We start from the raw sequence: 16,389 nt of genomic DNA, 5'->3' as shown, positions 1-16,389 counted from the left end.
TTTTCGATAACGTTCACCTCTGTGATGAATATTATAATCGATGATGGAAACAAATTATGAGTAGACTGCGGATTTTGATCATATTTCAATATTTTCATAAAACGAATTTCAGAAATTAAATCTATCTGGTAATTTATCTCATTTACTAAAAAATTATGGCGAGTACTCCACTTTGGATAATTTATACATTCGTCATCATAAACGCATAAAAATCTGTAGTCTAGTTGTGAGCAATTATGCGTCGAATGAAGTAAACTGGGTTTGAATTAAAGTTATGGATTCGAATCGAGGTCGGCTATTGCTTTAATCTTCGCACTATTGTAATTATCCTCTAATACTATTCTTGAAATATGCGAGGGAAACGAGAAAAACAGATTTGCATTTATTCTAACGTGTCGCGCTGTTTTTCAACCGTTCGTAATAATATCATGAAGCCATTATTACATCTGAATTAAATATATAAAATAAGTAGACGATAGATGATAATAAGATAATAGATAGTAATAAGTATTCCGAAAACTCTATCTTTTCGTAATGTATATATCCTCCAGATCACATTAAATTTTTGAAGAATATTAAAACGAACTCAAAAAGCACCAGACAAATTTTAATTAGCACACACGACATTGAGCCAAATTAAAAAATAACAGTAGTGAAGGAAATAGTGATATTCATTTCGATGCTTCCATATTTATCACAGCGAACAAAAATACATTTGCATAACATGTGAACTAAAAATCGAATCCTATATCGAACATTCTATTCCATTATACATAGAATATCGTAGCTTGAAGGTTAAATTTCCAATCGAAGACTTCGGCAAGTAGAAGCTTTAGGTACAACAATACTAATCGATTGGTTCTCTTGGTCCGTTCAATTGGATATAAAGTATTATCATAACGGTTGTAAAAATTCGTAACGGTTCAATCGACGAAAACAAGCTTCCCGCCTGGAGGCTGCTCTGACACTTTTGCTGGGCGATGTTGCGACTGACTCGCAGGATAATCTGCTCAAGTTTCTTTTCGGTGACAAGTTTGACCTAATTCGCAACCAGGATTCTTTCGAAGACGACTCTTGAAAACAAGATGACGTTTTTATCTCAAGAAACTCGTTAATCTGGGCGATGATTTTCTGACAAACTTCGAGCGAGAACCATTGAAGTTACCAAGATCGAACTGTTTGAGTTAAACAAGAACTAACGAGCAGGCGTTTTATCTAAGAATTATCATAAAACATGTAAAATAGATGTTGCTTGATGTTGCAAAATGAAATCGAAGATATAAGAAGTTCTGCAAGGAAATCAAATAACATGGATCTAGCAGATTAATCATAAAAGAACAGATCTACACCTAAAATATATGGTACGGCTCAAAAGTACTCGGAAACTTGCTTATTTTATTTAAACTAGCTTTTTTCATTTTACAGGATGTGTATTATTTGTAGAATTATGGATGAGAGAATTTTCCACCATCTTACTCTTTATTACAGTTATTCTGTTACACGTTACAGTTATTATGTCGTCATCAAATTGATTTTTAAAATTTAAGCAACCACAAAAATGGCGTTGGTTGTTGCAAACTTCGTCAAATTTACGGACTCTTCTCTTTATTACCATTACAGTTATGTACGATAACATGTTACAACACGATAAAATTGATTTTTAATAGCTATTGTGCAATAACAAAATTGGCGGTCGTAATTCTCAAACATTGTGAAACTTCTTCAAACTGCGAATCGGATGGAGAAGGGTCTTCTAAATGGTTCGAGAAACCAACACTATTAATTCCAGCAGCTATTACTAAAATCAATTTGTACATCAATGAGTCATGTAGTTAACCTAATCTTAAATTCATACGTACATAGTTCTGCTACAAATTGTTCATCATTTTGGAGTTGTACATTTGTTGAATCTACAAGAAGACAATAATTCTTTATTGCTAGCAAATGTGACTTGCCACGTTGAAAAAAAGATAATGGGCGTTGCTCCTAATCGTTAATTTCCTATTAGTTTATGTTCCTATCATAAAATTCATATATTCTTAATACAAATTAATCAAAGTGTAACATCATCGTCGACCAAATTAAGTAAAAGATCGATTCAGTGCCTTTAAACGAACGTTTCCAGTTTATCCACCGCTCGAGTTTAACTTATCGAATCCAGAAAAGTTGATTGCGTGTCTCTGAATGATTAAACGCGATTATTAAGCAAGAGCATCGACATGGACGGAACAGTATGATCCTCGGAAGGCCACGGATCGTAGCTGTGATCCCGGGGCGTGGCACAGAGTGATCCGAGAAAGGAATCCGTCGTTTTACGTAACAATCTCGAGCGATCCGCGATCAGCCAGGAAACTGACCGCCTCTACGCCGTTCCTCGCGTGTCCAGGATAGTTTCCACGATTCTTCGCGTCGTCCTGGTGCGATACCCTCCGTCCCCTGATCGTTCACATAGCACCGCTCGACTTCCAAGAAGTTTCGAACACGCATCGTCGTAACTTCAGGATGGAATCTCGTGACCCGAGTAAATTACTTGTTGCTTTCTATCTTTTCTTCCGTGTCTCTCTTAATCTCAATGATCTTCGATGTGTCGATACGCCACGTAAGAAAAAATCATGAAAAAATTCATGAAAACACGAATAATCTTTAATTGCTATTAAAAAGCGAAATTGCTTATTATCCTGAAGCCTTCTTTCCTTTCCTTCGTATAGTATATTCTCAATGATTCTTGTTTTATCGATACACGATGAAGAAATCCATCGCGAAACGCGAGATTTGCAAATAAATAATTTTTAATCACTATGAAAAATGGAAATTAGAGGTGTCGAAAGAATGAACAAAATTGAGGGGACAAGAGTGTAATGAAGATTCGATGGCGTTCAGCATCGCATACCAATGATCTCTAGTCGAGCAGAAATAAAAATTAGGAATGCGGAGCGATATTAGGGAATGAAAGAATGAGACAGCAGAATCTAATGAGGATTCGGTAGTCTGAACGCCGGTGGAAACCGGTCTGAACAAAAATTACGAGCCGCGATGGTTCGTGGAATGACCGGAAGCCGCGCGACTTTGTTTCCACGCGAGAAACACCGGCTTGGAATCCGTTTCCTTCTCTGGGTATCAATTAGATCGGACAAATTAGAACACCGGCCGAGTCAATATTGATACCGACAGGAATCAGGAGGAGCGGTAATGAGCGACGTTGCTCTTTTCCTTCGCTATCCTGCATGATGAAGAAGGGGGAACGAGAGAGGAACAAAAAGAAGAAACAGGAGAAAGAAGAAAAAAAGAAAAGGTATTTAAGGCTACCGACGAACGAACTACCGTACAAAGAGGAGCCGAGATACACCGAGAGGGGCAGGAACAAAAAGGGGCGGAGAGGAAGGTAAAAGACGGACAGAGATGAAATAAGAAGACGTGGAAGTGGGGAATTAAGAGAGAAAAAGAGGGAGACAGAGAGATATCTCTATGCGGTAGCTAAAGCCAGTCAGTCAGGTATGCCTGGAGGCTAGGCCATGATAGACAAGGTCATCCTCTCCCCGGTTTACACGTATGCTCTGGCTACTGCCAGTCCTCGTTTACATTTATTTATTTATAAATATACCGCGGCTCTGGACTAATGCGCCGTCTCCAAGAGAGAGGAGGAGGAAGCAGAACGACCGGCCACACGGATGGAAGGAGACCGGACTGTCCAGACGACGATGGAACCCCTTCACCTGCAGATCGGCTCTCTTTCATTATTCGGTTAATCGCGGCGCAATAGACGCCGCGAAAAAGGCTACCGCCGTTACACGTTTCTGAGGATATAACTTTTTTCAATGCAGTTCCAAAGTTCCAGCGGTAGACTTTGAGCTAGTGCTCAAAGTGTTTCCAGTTCTATCATTGACTGATTAGATTAGGTGGATTTTAATTGGTTCCATTAAGATTTTCAATTAAATGCAACTTTGTATGTTACATTTTCCCGTTTACGTTCCTATAAAATAGAATTTTATGTCCATTACATAAATATGTTCAAGATTTCTGCAGCTCCAGCGGTAGACTTTAACTCCTTGATGTTGAATGGAGCTTCCGGTTCTGTCGACGATTCATGAGATAAATGAATTTTAATTAGACCTATTAGGTTTTTCCACCAAATGAAGCTTTGTATATTATAGTTTCTCCTTTACATTCATATTTAGCCTTTAAGAGGAACATTTGTAAAAATTCGTAATTGTATGTGATATTATAACTCGTTGAAAAAATTGAATAGGTCGACGAATACTTACGCGTCCTACTGTAAATGTGTTCAATCTTCCAATGTCTATTTTTACTTTTATATTTAGAGTAGCATAAAAAGATATTTATATACTGTCTTATTTATTACAGTATCTATATACTAATTAATTAAATCCAACTATATGAAACTTCGTATCATTTAAATGCTAAATAAAACGCTTTATAAGTAGAAAATAAGAATATGCGCAAATATTTGCAGCTACCGTATATTTTCCAAACCCTCTTAAAATTTTGGATAATAAGTTAACCTAAAATGGTATTTATTTGTGACTTGCAGATCTTCGGTAGCAAGGCGGACCTGCAGCTCCACACGCAGATCCACATGCGCGAGGCGAAGCCGTACAAATGCACCCAGTGCTCGAAGGCGTTCGCGAACTCCTCGTACCTGTCCCAGCACACCAGGATCCACCTGGGCATCAAGCCGTACCGCTGCGAGATTTGCCAGCGGAAGTTCACCCAACTGAGCCACCTACAGCAGCACATCCGCACGCACACCGGTGACAAACCGTACAAGTGCCGGCATCCAGGCTGCACGAAGGCGTTCAGCCAGCTGAGCAACCTACAGAGCCACTCCCGCTGCCACCAGACCGACAAGCCGTACAAGTGTAACTCCTGCTACAAGTGCTTCTCCGACGAGCCCAGCCTGCTCGAGCACATACCGAAGCACAAGGAGTCGAAGCACCTTAAAACGCACATCTGTCAGTACTGCGGCAAGAGTTACACCCAAGAGACCTATCTGGCGAAGCACATGCAGAAACATGCGGAGAGGACGGACAAGAGACCACCAATAATCGGTACGGGGCTCAGGCCGTCGATCCACGCAATGGCGGCTCATCATCAAGACCATTATTGGCCGAAAGTCAGTCCAGACTCGGTGATCAGCGATCTACACGACCGACTGCCTCATCACCACACCGACTACCATCAAAATCAGAACCCGGAGATGCTATTACCTGGCCACGGACACCGTGGCGAGTCCATCGAGAACGATTCGAGGCAACAGACCCCTCAACCGGGCGCCAACCATCACCCAAACAGTAGTTCGGCATTTACGCCGATCTCGTCGATCTCGATAAATTCCATCTCCTCCATGCAACATCCATTGAATCCACTGAACCACTTGCACTACCCTGGCAGCCATCATCCAGCCTCCAGGCCATATCTCTACGAAGCCTTCAACACAACGCAGAAATCCTCGCCGGCGTCATCCTCGTCAGGGGTCACGTCAGGCACGACCAGCAACCAGAACGCGACCTCCTTCCCGAACCAGTTGATCAGCCTCCATCAAATCAGGAACTACGCGCACCAACCCAACCTTGGAAATCTCGGGAACTTGGGAAACCTGGGAAACCTGAGTAATCTGAGCAACCTAAGCGCGACAATGGAGAGCCACGCTCTCCTCGGTGGACTCAAGGAGAAACAGTAACTCCGGCTGGTCGCGGAGATTAGGAACAAAAACTATTTGCTACTTCTCCTCGATTTCTTTTTTTCTTCTTCGTCTATACCTGTACCTCGTCCCTATGTCCTATTTTTCCCGCGATCTTTACAGGGTCCAGGATGTTTGTATGATATTTTACATCTCGTTATGAGTTTGTTCGAAAGGGAAACGCCTATCGAACATTCGCTGCTCCTACGTTTCGCCCTTATACTTCTTTTAGCATTTAATTTCTATGGGACATTCTGAAAACTGTTTGCGGTGTGTGCATGCAGCCTGATCAAGAGTGATTTTGTGTAGGGTTCCTGTCTTTATTTAGGATGGTGCTGGGGGTAGTTATTCGCTGTGCGATAATAGTCAGTTTGTAAAACAATTGTATATTTTTATACATTTTGGTTTAACAGGAATCGCTTACACGTATAAGCATAAATATACTTGAATATATATCTCAAAGATGAGATACCTATTTAAAAAAGAAATACTGCGTTTTGTTTACTCTTTAAACGATCTCTTTCGTTAGTTAATGAGAACTGTGGAAAACAGACCCATTTACGTAAATTTAAATAATTGAAAATAACGAATAATATATAGAATATTCTATATTTGGAAGATCAGATAACTTAAAGAAAAAAATTTTTCATTTTCTTGTACAATCTTAAACGATTTTATTTCATCAGATAACAGCCTGGAACTGTTAATGAAAACGATCGCAAACGTATCTAAACAGCGAAAGATCGACGACTCGATCAAAAAAGAAGTACTCTACCGTTATTTCCATCGAGGAACATTAATCTTGTCGAAAAACATTTCACGAGTCGAGTGCAAATCGATTTGGCGACTTTTAATCGTTTCAATGCTACTGATCATTCATGCATGAAGAACAAATATTAGAAAGTACCCTGTTCGATGTGGTATCGATCGGGTAACTTCCTATCGATCCGCCGAGAATCGGCAAAATCGATTTGCGATCGAAGTCCTCCCAATATAACCAAGCGTTTAACCACGACGCTGATTAACTTTCACGTTCGTACTTAGCTAGAAAATAACTTGGAACGATAATCGACGAGCATGTTTCTCGATGTTCCCTCCGATTATCCGTGGCGAATAGCCATCCGACTATCCTGAACTCTTCACTTGAATTTACCACATTTCCTAACGAAACTATTTTCGAGAGACGTCCTTCTTCAGTTCCAAGCGAATACTTTCATCCTCCTCCTGCAATCCACCCCGAAGATCTCCTTAGGTTAACGTTCAACTTCAAGTTTAACAGTCCTCCTAAGTCTTCTTTTCTTTCTATTGATACTTAATCATCCGTTGGTCCCATCGATTTATGGTGTTACTGATATTGGAGAATGATTTTAATCTGGCAGAATTGTATAGTTTGAATAAGGTTTTGTTACTATGAAAGTTGTACAGTGGGGTTGTTTAGCGAAATTTAGAAATTTGGGCTTGTTTAACTCGGATTTTCGTAATTTCGTTGGATCAGTGATTTGTGGTTGATTTTTTGGTATTTAATTTGCAAACAATGTTGTCGTTTTGTTACACGTATTTTATATACGTAGTATGAATATTAAATATTCTTCATATATGTAAATATTCTTCATTGTATGATTGCGTAACACTGTACGAGGAGAGTATCCTACAGATATACAAAGCATCACCTCGAAGATTATCTTATGAAAATATCCTTCCAGAGAACGAGTTCAAAGCGATAATTTCCCAGAAATTTAGAAAATAGTTCTAAAAATTGCAGCAATCACGAAACCAATCGCTTTTTGAAACTCGTCCTGTACATTCAACGAAAAAAACCTTGTGAAGTAGCAGAAACGTAGTTTAAAAGCAATTATTTCGTAGATCAACACGTGCAAACCGTTTCGTTCAATTTTCATTACATTTTCTATTGCAAAGGTCTCTTAATTGGTATCATTGAGGTTCATGGCAATTTCGAATTGGATTATCTAATATTGAGAACGTAACGGAGAACGTAGAATGCAAAATGAAAATAAAAATCCTAAATTTTAGTAATCCAACGTGAATCATAATCATTTATGATGCAACGATACTATTCAAAGATTAACTTTCAACAAACATTTTTGGTTCATAGATAGCTATGATAGTTATCTACCTAAGACATGAGACAATACGAAGACTACGAATTGAAATTAAAAAAAAAAATACTTTGACATTAAATATTTAATTAAATATTTAATCGAAACTGTTACCTACGATCTAATAATACCAATTGGGGGTTGAAACTCGAAAATCGCTTAAAAGTCTCGTTCACGATTAGAGGAAGAGATGAAAATGAGTATAATCGGGAGAGAATCGATGGGACCGCGGTTAGTTCCGTTCTTTTCGTGTTCCTGCCTCCCAGGAGCATCGTACGTAAGAGGGAATAGCAAAGCCAGGAGAAATCGTGTCGTGGAGTAGAGCTATTTTCCAAGGGGTGGCTCGCCCCCTGGAACCGGTGCGGGGGGATGGGCACACCTTTCTAGGTCGAGTGGACGTTTCGTTCGCAACGGGATAATTAACGAAGCGAATGTGTGTGTTTGTGTGTGTCTGAGCATGCCAGAAACTCTTCTGTGTATGTGTGTGCATGTGTCTGTGTATGTAGTTAGGCGAGTGGGTGGTAGAGGAGAAGAAAAAGAGATAGGTGAATGGATAGTAAAGAAAAAGGAAAAAAGTTGAACGAGTGGGTGGCAGAAGAGAAGGAGAAGAGATAGGCAAGTGGGTGATGAAGGAAGAGGAAAAGAGTTGGGCAAGTGGATGGTGAAGAAAAAGGAAAAGAGTTGGGCGAGTGGATTTTAAAGGAGAAGAAAAAGAGATAGGTGAATGGATAGTGGAGGAAAAGGAAAATATTTGGGCGAGTGGGTGGTAGAACAGAAGGAAAAGACAAAAAAATTGGGAGTCGAAGCATCGCACGCACCATTTAAATAGGAGTTACACGCGTACACACATTACATGAGGGCACAAATCGTGTGAATAGCTTTTTTTCAGCGAGAAAAAGGAGAGGACGCGAGTGAGTGAGGGTGCAAGAGAGATTTAGGGTAGGTCGACGACAGTGCCACGAAATAATAAATGCGAAAGTAACGGAGATAATAGGGAATTAAAAAGGGAACGAGGAGCAGAGAGAAAGGGGAGAGAGAGAGAGAGAGGGAGAGAAAAAAGTAGGCGAGCATGTTAGAAGGGGTAAGATAGGGTTGGAACGCGAGCAACCATACAGGCGCACAGAGAAAAAGAGAACGGTACGGAGAACCTCCATGTACATAGTTATTATATATATAAATATATAAATATATAAATATAAATAAATGAATAAATAAATATTATATATTATTATTATTAATTAATTAATTGATCGATATTCGGTAGGTGCGTAAGGGAAAAAAAGAGAGCAAGAGGATATAGACTCTACTGAAGATATTCTAAGTACCTTGTCTAACACGAATATAATTAAAGAAGTGAAAACCGTGTGAATGAAATGAAGGGAATGAATGGGAGAATGTTCGAATAAGAGTGAAGTTAAAAGAAAAAGCAAGCAATCGTTGCCCAAAGTTATTTACGATAATTTTTCTTTCTCTTAAGAGCGCGTTTCCGTTCTACGAAGCCGCGGTACGATCAACCTTGGCGATCGGTTCTTTCTCTACTTATCACGCCGTTATTTCTTTTCCTTTCATTTCGATAGTCTATAAAATGAAGATCATCGATCGTCGTGGCTTATCGAGCCCGGTTATTTAGAAAAATTCGAGACGTACGAAAATTCGACGTATGCCGAATGAAAAAAGAGAAGAAGAACACACGTGTACTATAGATAATTTCTTGTTACGGCGCCGCCGATGTCTCGTTTCGTGGCTCTCTTCTTAATCGGTTTTGATCGATCCGCGAGGTGCAGGGCTATAAAAAGATTTTTCTTTTATTTTTATCATTTTCTAACTGAACTCTAACTCTTTTTACTTTCTTGTCGTTTTTACGTCCATTACTTCCTTTTCTACGAATAAACGATATTCTATTCTAAGGTCCATCTTCCTTATGGACAGAAAAAGAAAATAAATAAAAAGGAAGTGAGGCACACGAGACGCGACACGTCGGCGCTTCACCTGTGCTCAAGTTGTTTAAAACTATTAGTTTGTTAACTAAGAAGCGAGAGAGGTTGGAAGAAAGAGAGGGAGAGAGAGAGAGAGAGAGAGTGAGTTTGAAAGAGAGAGAGAGAGAGAGAGAGAAAGAGAGGGAGGAGAGAGAGAATGAACGAAAGACTGGAATGAGTGAGAAGGAGTAAACGAGAAAGTGTTAATTAATAATTCCGCGTGGAAAGCGGAGCCCGATCGCGGTCTCTCGTTTCGTTCGACGTTTGTTCTTTTTCGTTTATTTCAAGATCGACTTATGATCGTCGACAAGGAATAAACGATTCAAACATAGTAGATCGTTAAATGAATGTGAAGCAAAGAGAACAGGAGAACGTCGAAGAAAGCGCGCGAGAAAAATCGTAGAACAAAAGGGGCGGTTGTATTCGGGCAAGAAATACTGAAAGGAAAAAAAAACACGAAAGTGATCGTCTTTTTTTTTCTTTTTTGTTCGTTGATAACGAAATTGAACACGAGGGTGAGGGTGGGGACGGGGCGAGAGTGGAGGAATTTGTTTTTTTTTTAATTCGGGGGTTGTGGGTGGTTATAACGAGCGTCGTCGTCTTCGTCAGGTCCCCCCGCGCTTTAATTGTGATCTTTTTTTTGTGTCTATCCTTTAGTTTCCATTTGATGATTATTTTATTATTATTTTATTAATATTATTATTATTAATATTATTATTATTATAATTATGATTTCGTTTAATAAACTGTCACATTAAAAGGACAAACGTCTGACTTGGCGGAGGAAGTGACAGACTGGTAGTGTTCTTCTGTCACGTCATCATCTTCCTCCCCTGAGACTACCACCAGCCCCCATCAATTCGAAGAACCCTCTCCTTTCTCTTCTTCACGAACATAAATCGCGTGAAGGAACTCCTTATCCCTAAGTAAGTTTCTTTTCTCATATTTCTCTTAGGAAACAGAGGTTCTTCCGTTTTATTCTATTATATTTTTAACAACGCGAATTTGATTTACAGATTGAAGTCACAGAGTTGATTCTAGATAGTTTCTTGTCGTAAAGGAACCTAATCTCAAAAAATCTTTTCCCCCCTTTGTCTTCCACGATAGATTTTTCCACTTGTTCTTCTCTTTTTAGTTGTCTTCTCATCGTTGTACTTACTAGTTTACTCTCTGTTCTGTTCTTCCATTATCTTTTTCTTTCCTTGTCCTTTTTTCTTTTTTTTCTTTTTTTCTTTTTTTTTTGACGATAAAATCTGCAGTGAGATGCCGTCCATTATGCTTTCGGAAACTAACGAAGATTACCAAGGGACACGGAGGATCGATCGTTCGCCAGCGCAAGTTCCTCAAGCTCGTTGATTTCGAGTCGACGAAAAATGGAATTCCTTTCTCGCGTCTTGTGGGTTTTTACGCGAATCACGCGTTGATCTTTGCGGATAACGATAAAAATCGACCACGACAAAAGGCAATTTCACAATACATCGGAGAATTCATTTTTCATAAACTTAGGGTATCGCCATTAACGTTGAAATTAATATTTCTTGAAGTACTAGGACTGTTAATAGATGCTTCACGAGTAAGACGAATAAGCTGTAAGCGTTCGCTCGTTTGTTTTCGTTCGTAGTTGTAGAAACGAAAATTGTTAAATTCTTTGTCGTTGTACCATTTGAAAAATACGATATTGTTGAAAGGTTAAATTTTAATAGAATGTAGATAAAGAGTCTTTAGAATCGTAGAATATTTTTCTTCTAAGGAATGATTAAGAATTTACATTGAATGTATCAATCGCTTGCGGAACCATCGATCCTTTCGATCCTCGCGTACAATCAGTTCCTTTCAATAAAATTTGTTCATTTTCTGGCAATGAATAACTGACGCAAAAAAAGTGATAAATCGTCGAGTCATGTACAATACGTGAATTGGTCTGCCAAAAGAACAGATGGAAAACAAAAATGATTGGAATGCTTGCGGTCTTTCGAAGAATAAACAAATTATCGCTCATTCAATAAACAAATTTTATTTGACAGTAAAAAATTACGAACTTTGCTGATTTTCTTTTTTCCTGTAGCATTATGAAGATTAAATTAATGGATAGACTTTTTCAGAAGGCCACAGGCATGTTCTTAATCGAAATCTCTTTATGGTTCCACACCGGGTCCCTTTAACCCTGAAACGTAAATTCATTCAGTCTTCGCTGTTTTCGCTGTTTTAATACTATGTACATACGCGTTTAAAATTTCAAATTTTCTTAATAGAATAAAACGTGATAGTTTCATCGAATATTTCAGAACATTCTTTTGTAAAAAGCTATTGTTGAGAATCTTGGGTATAAGAAGGTTAGGCGAAAGTACACAATTGTTGAAGAAAGTGTTTGAATATTTACCGTAGAAAATTTCTATGCATAGAATTACGCATGTTACGTATGTTATGTATATAATAGGACAATTCAAGTTTCATAATTGATTAAGTTACAATTTTATTCTCTGTTACGATACGTTTTTACGATTTGAAAGAAAAAAAGATTTCTTTACAACAATAGATATAACTATTTTGACTATTTACATTTTATTTTGCGCTCTCTGCGAAACATATATTTACACATATACTCGTACGGTTTCTATATACATTTTCAAATTTGTTTCACACTTTACCACCGATATAGTTATTATAGTCGTATCTTATTACGGTACTAATGAAATTCTAAAATATTTCCTAGATATATAACACATGAGGCGCGTATAACACAATATTCATAAAACATTTCTACAAGTGTTCGAACACTTTCTCCACTGTATTGATCTTCTCGATTGTGATAATGATTTTCTTGACTGAGAGATGAGAATTGGAAAGACTGGTTACACTTTGTTTTACCTTTAATTGAATCGTTAGCGACGTAGTGGATCGAGAAAATTGCGAAACGTTTCTTGATCGATTGGCGGGGGGGTGGAAAATGGAGTAGGCAATAGTTGCGAGGCGACAATGGGAGACTCCACTTCTCTTTATTATCTGCGGATTATCCGATCGATTCCTTTTGATTACCACGTTATGTAGCGATTACCGAACGAACAATAAATGTAATAATTTTATCCGTAATCCATTGCCCACAGATCTGCTCGATACTTATCGAATTCTTCAGGGTTAAAGCGACTGAGTATCTTCTTAAAAGCGTTTCTACGAAACCATACTCGTTGTATAATCGTCAATTTCGCGAAGAGAGAAAGGGTTACAAGCGTAACGAACACGTGCGTGTCTGCGTGTACGACTGGGTAATAAAATAAACGACCGTATAAATGAAGATGTATGATAGAAACGAAAGTGCAAAAGAGCGAAAGAATGTCGAAAAGATGGAGAGACTCTCACATAGGCAACGTAAGGAAAACAATATATTGATTATATTGCGCGGTACGAACAGAACTGTGATATTTTATTGTATAAATTTACGGAGGACAAAGAAAAAAAAAAGATGAAGAAGATGAAGAAAAAAAAATATGAAGAACAAATCTCTAAACGGATATACTTATACGGTAGTAGAAACGCGCGCGGGATATTACTGTATTTTACAAAGAAGTGCATCCTTAAGCCATTTAAAAGAAAAGAAAAGAACAAAAAAAAGAGGGAGAAAGAGAAAAGGGGGAAAAAAAGAGAAAAGGGAGAAGAAAACGGACGCGATCATACGCAATAGCGTGCGCGCGTCTAGGCCGGGTATCCCTTTTCGAAGATTGAGTTTCACGTCAGCTTCCGCTTTACGAACGAACCGCCTCGCGGAAGCTCTCGCGGGGGCAAATAACCAAAGGAGCTTCTGTAATAATTAACGAAGAAAAGCTTCTCAAAGAGTTCAATCGAAGAATTAAAACGACGCCCTCTGTCCGGTCCATTCTCAGCTTTAAAAGGAATACCCGGCGATTTTCGGGCCAATCGTGAAGCCCTAGCGTCTAATCGTTTCCTGTTTGTAAAGTATATATATAGATATATAATATAGATATATATGAATTAAATGTTTGATAAGAGAGAAAGAGAGCGTGAGAAGGAAGTGAAAGAAGCGAAAGTGCGATACGATGAACCGATCAAGATCCGATTGCAACGTTATTCGTGAACGATTTTAAAACAGACATACTCAGATACATACACGTGGTCTCGTGCATACAGAAATCTACATACACACATACACACGCGCGCACACACACACATACACACACACACACACACACTCTGTTTAATAGTTTATATAGAGTAAGTAAAATACGCTGAATTACATCTGTAAAGTCTCGAACGGAAGATCACATTTTTTCGCGTTTACTCTAATCGTCCCTCGCCCGAGCCCCAAGAATAAAAATGGAGAAAGAATGTCGAAGAATACCGTGTTTCCTAATCCCCTGCCGATCGAGAAAACCTGAGAGACAGAGAGAGGGGGAAAGTGAATGGAATGATTCGAAGGCATAGAGAAATTGACTGATTCGGTTTTAATGTTGCTGTAAAATCTCGTAAATTTGCAAGGGGCGGTATTTTTTACTTTCGTTTGAATTATGAACAGCATCGGTGTGAAATATTTCCAGTAATTTTAAGAAATTGTATAGACAGTTTTTAATGAATATCATGTTCTGTAAGAATTTTCTTTTTTGTTTTTGTATTTCTAATATAGATGCAAATTAAAGATAGAAACGTACAACGAACAGAATGCAAGAAAGATTTTATGGGAAAGCTGGTAAGGATAATGCAAGTTTTGAAATTTGAAAAGTAAAGTTTGCGATGTTTTACAGCGATATTATTTAAGATTACGAAGAATGAAACGAAATCAGGTGTTACTACAAATTACGTAGATGAGAAGAGGAGGTGACAGCGTAAACTGCGACCGGTGAATTATCAGACAAAGATCACGGGAATTCGATGCCCGTTTGGAAATGTTTAAACAGCGAGGAATACTTCGACGATGCTTGGAGAGAAGAAATTTTACAATTTTTCCTTGACATGAGAAACACTCGCTGGCCGCCGAGTGGCGGAATATTTTAATAAATGAAGGGGAAATCCACCTGAATTTCGCTCCAATCCGTCTAACGCGAATCTCCACGGTGTATGTAATAATTTTTCCTTAATAAAACACATTGGTTAAAAGCCAGAAATACTCCATAATCTTAAGAAAATGAAAAACCATTAATAAACAGAGAAACCGTCACAGAAAAATTCTATATAATCCACGATCCTTAAATCTGAATCCTTTCATAATCCAAAGTAAGTACCTCCGGTGCACGTTGTTCTTAATCAGAGAAAAAATAAAAATCATTTCGCGAAAGGTAACAAAAAGATTTACGAAATATGCTCTCGAAGTGTTCCGCAAGACTGAAAGGCCTGAAAATTTAAATAATCAAAGTCTTTCGTGTTCACCGTGTCGCAGTCTACATCCACACAACCAATTTCATCCCCTAACGACATCGCCCGCAAGAACTCGTCGTTCGAACGCAAAATCCAGTAATTTTCTGATCCCTGGAACGATGCGAAAAATCAGGAACCATTCTCCACGATAGATAGATCATAAAACGAGAGGAACAGTGACGAAACTCGTGCTATTAATTAATAAACCGTCGGCGTGTACGCATGAACGTGATACAACGAACCGAGACGATCATCGTTCCACTAAACGTTTTGAATATTATAAAAATAGAAAAAGAAAAAAAGAGAGATCATGGAACGTTGCTCGTCCTGAAACAAGAAACGATCGCAGACTGAATAAAAAGAGAGGAACCGTGCGTTTTTCGTTTTCTTTCTAACGCGAGCACGACAACGGTACAAAAGAATTAAAAACTAAATAAAGGGAAGAAAATGAGAAAACGAAGATGAAGATGCTCGCGCGTTCTCGTGAAGCGAAATTCGTACAAGGAACCGGGTTCTTTTCAATGATCCAAAGGTTTCGTGATAGTCTTTATAAAAATCGTTGAACAAAAGCTCCTGGCGAACGTTTTTCTGTACGAATTTCGCGAGAGAAGCCTCATTGGTTGCAGCGAATCCTGTTCGAGGACGAAGAACGACGATCTGCGAAGGAGTTAATGGAATTTACAAGGGACTATAGAGGAACATCGAATAGCGGATGCGTCTTTCTTGGTCCTTGATCGTCTGGTGAAGCAAAGTATCGCAAAAAATGGAACCGGTGTTGTATTCATAATCGATTTTCAGAGTTTTTCGCGACCATTTCTTCTTGATCCCCTCTGTCTCGCGCAGACAGACCTTGTAAAACAAGCCCCCAATCATCGACACTAACTGTTCGTCCTTTTTAACAAATATAACAAAACTTACGTCTTACTAATCGAGATCGGCAATCCAGAAAGCCATAGCAGTTGATTTTTAATTTATAGATCAATGAAATTAGAGAGTTCAGCCATTTTGATCATCGATAGAACTGCTACGGTATTCTGTGTTTGCAAAGTGTTTCATAATTCCTTTCCAAATGATTTTCACTTCAAAATATCTTTAGGCATATTTTTATCCCAATTTTAACAAAAGGGATAATTTTATTTAATGTAGAGATAATAAAGGAAATTTTAATTTATTAATTTGGTGTTTCAATGGAGAGAAAGGGTTAATTATTATTTTCTTTTTTCTTTTTAATTAA

General features: G+C 38.4%; 1 protein-coding gene across 3 annotated transcripts in view; it reads left to right on the top strand.

The window, feature by feature from the left end:
* The window catches only part of LOC100643342 (zinc finger protein rotund), a 250,018-nt gene extending 233,935 nt beyond the window's left edge, over nt 1-16,083 (top strand). For all 3 annotated transcript variants that reach the window (XM_003400619.4, XM_048412107.1, XM_048412106.1), the window contains exon 6: nt 4,550-16,083. In XM_003400619.4, coding sequence (XP_003400667.1) covers nt 4,550-5,698 — 1,149 coding nt within the window. In that variant the 3' untranslated portion in view covers nt 5,699-16,083. The remainder of the gene's footprint in view (nt 1-4,549) is intronic.
* Nucleotides 16,084-16,389: the final 306 nt, after the last annotated feature.

Source organism: Bombus terrestris, chromosome 14 (genome assembly GCF_910591885.1).
Source record: "Bombus terrestris chromosome 14, iyBomTerr1.2, whole genome shotgun sequence".
NCBI lineage: Eukaryota > Metazoa > Arthropoda > Insecta > Hymenoptera > Apidae > Bombus > Bombus terrestris.
Note: the sequence above shows the minus strand (reverse complement) of the source record. Positions and strands in the feature narration are given on the sequence as shown.